This window comes from Otolemur garnettii, unplaced genomic scaffold, assembly GCF_000181295.1.
Source record: "Otolemur garnettii isolate 467f Iridium unplaced genomic scaffold, OtoGar3 scaffold00184, whole genome shotgun sequence".
Taxonomy (NCBI): Eukaryota; Metazoa; Chordata; class Mammalia; order Primates; family Galagidae; genus Otolemur; species Otolemur garnettii.
The window spans coordinates 68,907-78,667 of record NW_003852579.1 but is presented as its reverse complement, the minus strand read 5'-3'; the positions used below and the strand labels follow the sequence as shown (position 1 = coordinate 78,667).

Below are 9,761 nucleotides of genomic sequence, written 5' to 3'. Positions count from 1 at the left end.
CCATTCCCAGAAGGTAGCAAGGCCTTTACTGTTCCCTAGTTGAAGGGCTCCAAATTTTAGATCCAAAAATCAATTGTTTCTAGGCACACTGAAGACAATTTCCAGAAACAATTTTGAAAAATGTGAGCTCATTAGAACTGATGTAGAAAGAAAAGTGAATGCTTTAAATGGTAGAAGAAAAAAACTGGTGGAGGGAAGGGAAAGTTAAAGGGTTTTGATGGTTTAATAGGACAGTGGAGACTTACACTTGCATACAGCACCCCAAAGTGTGGTGCATGCCCTGGGAGACTGACCATTGTACCGTGGCCTTGGAGCAGGGGTAAGGGTCTCTGAGCAAGTCTGTCTGTCACTTCTCCTTGCGAAGGGCCCAACAGAGGCAGGAGGACTAGCATTCACATCAGCCATAGAGGGAGCAATCCTACTGATGCAACCAACACGGATTAAGGACCTGGCTTCTACTCCACTTTTTAACAGAAGAAACACTTGAGTCAGCAGAAAGCAGCAGCCTATGTAAAAAGAGCTAAAATGCTGTTGCTTTTAAGATTTCTCTGACGAACAGTGGCCACCGTTTTAGACACTACTGAGATGTAAACTTTGGGATACAACTTGGGTTCCCTGCGTCGGTCTGGGGCCCTCGATTTTCCTAAACTTCAGATCACCTACCTAAACCTCCCCTCCTGGAGTCCTCCAGTAGCCTCCAGTCTTTCCACCGAGTGGTCCTTCCTCTAATTCGCCCTCCAGGCTTCCTTTCCCCATCTCCACCACTCGTCCCTGCGTCAGACTGTCCTGCAGACCTCCCCTCGTCTCCCGGAGTAGTGCCCGATCTCTCCTTCCTCTCCTCCTGCCCGGGCGGCCTCCATTTCTCCCTCTACCTCCCCTTTTCCCGCGCGTCTCACGCGGTTCTCCTTCTACTTCCCTACTTAGGTGACCAGCCGCCATCCACCCCACCTCCAGCCCATTGAAACGTCCTCCCAGTGCTGCGCAGCCGTTGGGGAGGGCGTGGCCCCGCGAGTAACAGGTTCTCCCCTCCCCACTCTCCGCGGGCTCAGGCGCAGACAAAGACATTCCACAGCCCCCGCCCCCTCCGCACACTCCGCCAGAAGGGGGAGGAGACACGTGTCCAGCTAGCGCTGAGTCACGTGGAAAAGAAAACCAACGGAGCCAGTGGCCACCTGCGCCTGCGCACCAAGCTCTGGCCTGGCGGGCTCGGAGGGAAAAGGGGAGCGAGGAGGCGACTTCCCCGGGCCCCGCGCTGGTGCGCAGGCGCCGTCGCCAGACTGGGGACTTTGTTCTCCGCGGAGAAACCCAAGGGCGGTGCCGGTGGCAGGCTGCGCACGCGCGCCGCCTCATTTCCGGTGCTCTCTCTCTCGCTGGGTCGCTCGGGTCGGCTTTGGTCGCTGTCGGTCCCGCTCTCCCACCCCCGCCAACTGCCGCTCGGGCCTCTGCCGCTGCCGCGTCGCTTCCTCGCTCTCTAGCTCACTCGATCGTATATCTTCCCCGATGCAGCGCCGGGACGACCCCGCCGCGCGCATGAGCCGGTCCTCGGGCCGCAGCGGCTCCATGGACCCCTCAGGTGCCCACCCCTCGGTGCGTCAGACGCCGTCTCGGCAGCCGCCGCTGCCTCACCGGTCCCGTGGAGGCGGAGGGGGGTCCCGAGGGGGCGCCCGGGCCTCGCCCGCCACGCAGCCGCCGCCGCTCCTGCCGCCCTCGGCCACGGGTCCCGACGCGACAGTGGGCGGTCCAGCTCCGACCCCGCTGCTGCCCCCGTCAGCCACAGCCTCGGTCAAAATGGAGCCGGAGAACAAGTACCTGCCCGAACTCATGGCGGAGAAAGACTCGCTGGACCCGTCCTTCACTCACGCCATGCAGCTGCTGACCGCAGGTAAGCGGGCCGCCCCGGCTGCTCGAGTCGCGGGGCCACTCCGAGGCATGGGTGGCAGCGGCTTTGTTCCTCTCCCTTCCCGCTCCCTTGGGACCAAGGCAGTAAGACAGCTCCTTTCTCATTCTGCTTTGGGAGCCTGGATCCCACATTCCCCCTCGGCCCGGGGTGCGAGGGCGAATTTGTAGGCTACAGTGGAGGCCCGAAGGCCACTTGGTGATCTCCTAGCGCAAAGATCTTGATGGATAGTACGAAGATCCCCGCCCCTTTCCCGACTCTTCCCTCTCCCTCCGCTTGCAGCTACTCCGAGCTCTGAGTGCTCACGTTATTTCAGAAATGAACATTTATCTTGCCTTTCTTCTAAAGGGAAAGGCTTTTTGATCGAGAGTGACAGTGAGCGCCTCGACCGAGGGTGTAGGAGGTGAAGACAGCCTAAGCAGGAAGGGGTCGTGGGAGGAAGGGTCGAGCAGAGGTGGAATAAGGCTGGAATGCCCTGTCCAGTGTGCCGCTGTCGTTGGGGTTGGGCCGGATTTAGTGGTAACTGTAGATTAAGTTGCTGAGAGGCAGGAGCGATTGGGGGTGGGAGGTGGGGTGGGAATCGGAGCTTGAGGTTTTCCGAATCAAATTTCTGACTTCGACTGTGAAAATGGGAATTGCTGCAGAGGCAGAAGGTGGTTCTCCTTTATTTTACAATATGTGTTCACCATCCTTCAGGAAAGGGGAAAACAACCCTAGAGGCAGGCAGTGAAATGGAACGATTGGGGAAGGTAAGGGACTCCCGCGTAGTTTGTATGACGTTCCCCAATGAGATGGACAGAAACAATGAGAAGTTGCATGATGCTGATACCTGAATGGCTTGGTTTTTTTCTTACTCCTAAAGTTTGTGCTTCAGTAGTGGAGTAAATTAGAAATGGTAGTCTTTGTTCTTTATGTGGACTACCACTCCTGTACCACTCTTGATCAGTACTTGGTAATTATTGAGTCGCTCTGATTTTTCTCTAAAGCTTTCTTTAGACTTTCGCTTTTAGTTAAAACATGTTTTAAATAAGTCTTTTGTTTTTACTTATTTATTTTTTGAGACACAGTCTCACTCTGTCGCCCTGGTTAAAGTGCCGATGTGTCATAGTTCACAGCAACCACAAATTCTTGGGCATTAGTGATACTCTTGCCTCAGCCTCCCAAGTAGCTGGGACTACAGGCGCCTGCCACAACGCCTGGCTGGTGTTTCTATTTTAGTAGACAGGGTCTCGCGCTCTTGCTTAGGCTGTCTCAGATTCCTGAGCTCAGTCAGTCCACCTGCCTCAGCTTCCTAGAGTGCTAGGATTACAGGCGTGAGCCACCACGCGGGGCCCCCTAATAAGTTTTCTTATGATACCAAAGTTTTATTAAGTAAAAATTCACAGTGTTGAACATTGAATAAGTAGTGGGCAAGTTTGGTATAATAGATAGTACCCTTTGAAAATATCATTTTAGTCCCTTTGTTCTCTCTTTCTCAACACTGTTAAGAAGTCTTCTCCTTTAAGCATAATAAAACACGTGGTAGTCAGGAATAAGAACATTTAGATAAATAATGTTTTTAATGCTGTGCTTTGCTGTAGCATGTAAATTTTGAAACAGTACTACTAGTTGTGTTATAAAGATTTTTGAGGCTCGGCGCCTGTGGCTTAAGCAGCTAAGGCGCCAGCCACATACACCTAAGGTGGTGGGTTTGAATCCTGCGCCCGAGCCCGCCAAACAATGATGGCTGCACCCAAAAAATAGCTGGGCATTGTGGTGGGCGCCTGTGGTCCCAGCTACTTGGGAGGCGGAGGCAGGAGACTCGCTTGAGCCCCGGAGTTGGAGGTTGCTGTGAGCAGTGAAGCCATGGCACCCTACCCATGGGGACAGCTTGAGGTTCTGTCTTAAAAAAAAAAAAGATTTTTGAGGGCAAGAATTGACTTTTATCTTTGTATTTTTCATACTGTGTTGCATATAGCAAACGCTAGGTGTTTGGTTGAATCTGAAACCGTGTACATGCAGACTGAGGAATGTCAAACTAAATGGTAAAGACTGACTTGATAGTCTTATTTTATTTCTTCAAATTCAGTCCTGACTGAATGTGTGAGAATAAATAAACTGCAGAGCTAAGGTGTTGGCTTGGGTTTGAAACTCTGACCCTTAACTCATTACCTGATCTTGGGAAACTTTCTGGACCTTGGTAACCTTGTTGGTAAAGTAGACTGGTGAGTTGTGAGGATTAAATGGTATATAAAATCACCAGCAGTTTCTTTTGATCTATATAATCATTAGAAAATAACCCGTTACCAGTTTTCTTCTAGTTGTAAATTAGTACTGAACAAGGTATGACAACACGAGATATATTTTGCTTTTTTGACCACATCAAGTGCCCAGTGTGATGTTCATCCTTTTCTTTTTCTTTTTTTGCGACAGAGTCACAAGCTGTCGCCTGGGTAGAGTGCCATGGTGTCACAGCAGCATGAAACCCCTGGGCTCAAGCGAGTCTTCTGCCTCAGCTTCCCAAGTAGCTGGGACTACAGGCACCCCCACAACCCCCAGCTATTTTTGTTGTTGCTGTTGTTGCAGCTGTCGTCGTTTTAGCTGGCCCGTGCTGGGTTCGAACCTACCAGCCTTGGTGTATGTGGCCGGTGCCCTACCCACAGAGCTACAGACACCGCCTGATGTTCATCCTCCTTTTTTTTTTCCAGTTTTTTTTTTTTTGGCCAGGGCTGGGTTTGAACCCGACACTGCCAGCATATGGGGCTGGCGCCTTACTCCTTTGACCCACAGGTCCCGCCCTGATGTTCATCTTTTAAAAGATGGTTTCTTAGGATAACTAACAAAAACTGTTGATCATTAAAAGTTATATATAATTTGGGGCAGGGCCTGTGACTCAAAAAAGGGTGCCGGCCCCATATGCCAGAGGTGGTGGGTTCAAACTCAGCCCTGGCCAGAAACTGCAAAAAAAAAAAAAAAAAGTTACATATAATTTAACTGTCCTTCCTTATCTTTTGTTACTAAGAGAGTGTTCTTTATTTTTAACTTTGACATTTTTAATGTCTTTTTTTTTTTTTTTTTTAAAGAGACAGAGTCTCACTTTGTTGCCCTCGGTAGAGCACTGTGGCATCACAGCTCACAGCAACCTCCACCTCTTGGGCTTAAGCCATTCTCTTGCCTCAGCCTCCCAAGTTGCTGGGACTACAGGTGCCCGCCACTCGTCAGGCTATTTTTGTTACAGTTTGGCTGTTTGTTTGTCACTATGTCACCCTCAGTAGAGTGCTGTTGTGTCACAGCTCACAGCAGCCGCAAACTATTGGGCTTAAGTGATTCTCTTACCTCAGCCTCCCAAGTAGCTGGGACTACAGGCACCCATCAGTGTGCCCAGCTATTTTTTGTGGCAGTTGTCATTTAGCTAGCCCAGACCAGGTTCAAACTCGCCAGCCTCAGTCTATGTGGCTGGTGCCCTAATCACTGTGTATGGGCCCTGAGCCAGGTTTTAATACGTATTGAACTTGACTTTTTTTTTTTTTTTTTTTTTTTTTTTTTTTTTTTTTTTTGAGACAGAGCCTCAAGCTGTCCCCCTGGGTAGAGTGCCGTGGTATCACAGCTCACAGCAACCTCCAACTCCTGGGCTCAAGAGAGTCTCCTGCCTCCGCCTCCCAAGTAGCTGGGACCACAGGCGCCCGCCACGCCACAACGCCAGGCTATTTTTTGGTTGCAGCCGTCATTGTTGTTTGGTGGGTCCGGGCTGGATTCGAACCCACCACCTTAGGTGTACGTGGCTGGCGCCTTAGCCGGTTGAGCTATAGACACCGAGCCTGAACTTGACTTTTAAGGTATTTCTGAATGATCTCAAGAAGGGATTGAGCTGAGATCACAATTAAATGTGAGAAAGACTCTGAAAAGATAGTATTTTAAGCTCCAATAAGAACACAGGTAAGAAAAACATAGCTAACACTATGCCCAGGCACTGATCTGAGTACTTTATATTAAGTATTTATACAGTAACACTGTGAAAAGTTAGTCTTAATATCCTTACTTTTGCAGATGAGAAAACCAAGGTTTCCTGAGATTAGTAATTTGCCTAAGTTAAAAAAAATTAGTGAACAACATAACCAAGATTTTTAGTCAGTTTACACACTTAGCGTCCTTCTCCTTTCCTATAATCTGTGCTCCAAATTATATTTTAATTGTAAGCTTAATTGGACGAAATATTAAAAGAAAATCTATTTGAAAGGATCAGAGTGGGACAGTGCCTGTGGCTCCAGGAGTAGGGCGCCGGCCCTGTGTACTAGAGGTGGTGGGTTCAAACCTGGCCCTGGCCAAAAAAAATAAAATAAAAAGAAAGTATCAGTGCTAATAGGGCAGTGAAGATGACAGGGCTAAAATACAGCAGAGAGCGGAGTCTAGCACAAGACTGTGACTCCTTCAGGTACCTTTGCCCATTCCCTGAAAGGTACCTTGGACTTAAGACCACTCTTACCTTACCTCCCATACAGCACTGCTTGTCTCTTTCCCAGGTATAACTTTATTTTGCAGTTAGCATCTGTGGCACTGTATATTGTGTTACCTGCAGTATGTATTGCACTCCTTCGTGGTGAGAATTAACAGCTCCACCAGAAGGTGGGATCTTTTGTCTACTTGTTCACTGCCCTATCTCCTGTGCCTTGAAGAGTGTTGCCCCAAGTGGTCTCTTACTAAGTATTAAGAATGAATACGGGCTCAGGGCCTGTAGCTCAACCAGCTAAGGCGCCAGCCACATACATCAGGGCTGGCGGGTTCAAATCCAGCCCGGACCTGCTGAACAATGACAACTACAACCAAAAAATAGCCGGGCGTTGTGGCGGGCACCTGTAGTCCCAGCTACTTGGGAGGCTGAGGCAGGAGACTCGTTTGAACCTAGGCATTGGAGGATTGGAGGTTGCTGTGAGCTGTGATGCCATGGCACTCTACCCAGGGCAATGGCTTGAGACTCTGTGTAAAAAGAAATGAATACGTATTCATCTTCATTGGAGATGGGGATGATGGAAAAATATTAACCCAATTCTGAGGGATGTGGATTTCAAATACAGGTTTCTTTATTAGTTTAATTGATATTCAACTATGATAACAAATGCACCTGCTGACCTTCAAAGACTTGATCAACCGCCCATGCTTGTTTTCTGAACAAAAATAATCCATTTTATTTGTGTTAGTGTATTTATATAATAAACATAAACTGCTGTTATATATTTTCATGTTCTTTTTCTCCTTTCTATAATTAGGAAAATACAAGTTAGGATAAGTGACTCCTGAAAAAATAAATGTTTGAATAGATTAACAGTCCCCAGACCATCTTGAAAGGATACTCAGAAATCTGTCTTCCAAATATATTAGCATACAGTGGAGAACATTTTGCAAAGTATATTCAAACTTTAAAATAGTTAATTCCTTTATTTTATTTTATATTCTATAGAAGTATATTGAGACCTTCCCAAATTATTCCATAGGGTTAGCAAAACCTGCTATTAAATCTGGAAAGTAGAATTGCAAAGGAATTATAGACCAAATGAAGTATGAACATTAGGAAAGAAAGAGGCAAGATTTATCACTCTGCAACATCATGATTGTTTACCTAAGAAAATGTTTCATGATGCAGCTGACTATAAGAAAAAGATATATAAATTACTAGGTTTCTGATACACGTGCAATAGTAGTTGTTAGAAAAGAATCGGCAAAATGACCTCATTTTTAGAATAATATAAAATGCCTAGAGATGAACAATTTTAAAAGTTCAAAATGTATAGTTGGGGAGCACAGCCATTTGGAATTCTTCTATGCCATAGGCTCCCAGCTGGTAAATAAAGCCCTTCCTCTTATAAAAAAAATTCAAAAGGTGGCCGCAGTGCCTATAGCTCAGTGAGTTAGGGCGCCAGCCACATAACAGGGTTTGAACCGCCTGGACCTGCTAAAATGACAATAACAACTGCTACAAAAATAATAGCTGGGTGCTGTGGTAGGCACCTATAGTCCTAGCTACTTGGGAGGCTGAGGCAAGAGAATCACTTACGCCCTAGAGTTTGAGGTTGTTGTGAGCTGTGATGCCATGGCATTCTACCCAGGGTGACAGCTTGAGATCTGTCTCAAAAAAAAAAAAAAGTTCAGGCGGTACCTGTTGCTCAGTGGGTAGGGCGCCTCCCCCATATATCGAGGGTGGTGGGTTCAAACCTGGCCCTGGCCAAACTGCAACCAAAAAAAATAGCCGGGTGTTGTGGCGGGCGCCTGTAGTCCCAGCTACTCGGGAGGCTGAGGCAAGAGAATTGCCCAGGCCCAGGAGTTGGAGGTTGCTGTGAGCAGTGTGACGCCACGGCACTTTACCAAGGGCAATAAAGTGAGACTATGTCTCTACAAAAAAAAAAAGTTCAAAATATATAGAAATAATAAATAACAGAATGAAAGTGTTTAACCTTTGTAGAGCCTGTAACCTGTTATGAGGTGTGCTACTCATTTTATAGCTGTTATCTTCATCTAGGGGGCAGAATTCTTCCTCAGTATTGTGAGAGAGGTGTTAACTACCTGGCTTGTCAATGTAAAATTACCAAAGGTACAGAAGGAACATCTGAATAAAAAGGAATGTACCATGTCTTTGTAGAGGAGGAGAAACTAAGGTTATAAACAGGACAGTACTCTAGACCAGTTGAATTTTTGCGTTTTCCAAATTGATTCCGACTGGATTTATTTATTTAACTTGACATGTTGAATATAAAGTAGCTAAAAGAGTAACCTCAGCATTTTGGGAGGCCACAGCAGGAGGATCACTTGAACCCAGGAGTTTGAGGCCAGCCTAGGTAATCCCTACTGGCTGAGTGTGGCATATGCCTATAGTCCTGGCTACTTGGGAGCCTGAGGCCACAGTGATTGCTTGAGCCTAATGAGCTATGATTGTACAACTGTGCTCTAGCCTTGGTGACAAAGACCCTGCTTTAAAAGAAAAAAAAGTAAATGAAGATGAGTTTAAAAAACTTCTTTTAAAGACAGAAAAATAATGAAATTATGGTACGGTGACAATTAAGAAGTAAGGTTTGAGAGGATATGAGTTAGAAGAAATTCTTAGACACTGCTGGTGGAAATGTGAATTGGTACAACCACTTTGGTAACAGTTTGGGATTTTATTTGAAAGCCCAACATTGAAGTTCCTTAAAACTCAGCAACACCCTTCCCAGAAGTATGCCCAAAGAAACTTTGATACGCAAACAACTTCATAAAATAGTGCACCCTGATCACAAAATGGTGTGATATGTTTCACTGTTAATTGGATAATAGTATAGATTTATAAAATAAAATAATTTGTACAGCAATGAAAATGTGCTATAGGTACATACAACAACATGGCGAAATCTTGGAAATCTAATGTTAGGTGAAAAGTACGTACCATAAGACTACCTACAGTACAATCCTATTTGTATAAAACAAATACTAGCAAAATATTAAGCATACTTACATCTGTGATAAAGCAGGGTGGTTTTGTTCTTTATGTAGTTTTCCTTTTCATTCTGTGTTTTTGTTATAAAACTAAATGTGTTTACCATATAGTTTAGCAGTTGCATTCTAGGGTGTTCCAGAGAAATTAAACCTCAAGTTCAACAGAACCTGTACATCAATGTTCGTAGCACTTTATTCCTAATAGCCCAAAGCTGAAAACAAACCAGATGCCTCCAGTAGGTCAAGAGTTCAACCTGTGTTAAATCCATACCATGGAATCAGCTCTGCCATAAAAAGAAATGAACTATTGGTAAATGCAGCCACTTGATGGGTCTCAAGAGAAGCATGCTATGTGAAAAAAAGCAAGTCTCAAAAGGTTATATACTAAATGATGCCACTAATACTATTTTTAAAAAGCAAAATA

The 9,761-nt window shown here is 46.0% G+C and overlaps 1 protein-coding gene across 2 annotated transcripts in view; it reads left to right on the top strand.

The window, feature by feature from the left end:
- Positions 1 to 1,193: 1,193 nt before the first annotated feature.
- The window catches only part of KHDRBS1 (KH RNA binding domain containing, signal transduction associated 1), a 49,752-nt gene continuing 41,184 nt past the window's right edge, over positions 1,194 to 9,761 (top strand). Inside the window, exon 1 of one of the 2 annotated variants that reach the window (XM_003800738.2) lies at positions 1,194 to 1,882. In XM_003800738.2, coding sequence (XP_003800786.1) covers positions 1,501 to 1,882 — 382 coding nt within the window. In that variant the 5' untranslated portion in view covers positions 1,194 to 1,500. The remainder of the gene's footprint in view (positions 1,883 to 9,761) is intronic. The other variant, XR_002770799.1, reaches the window with a different exon arrangement.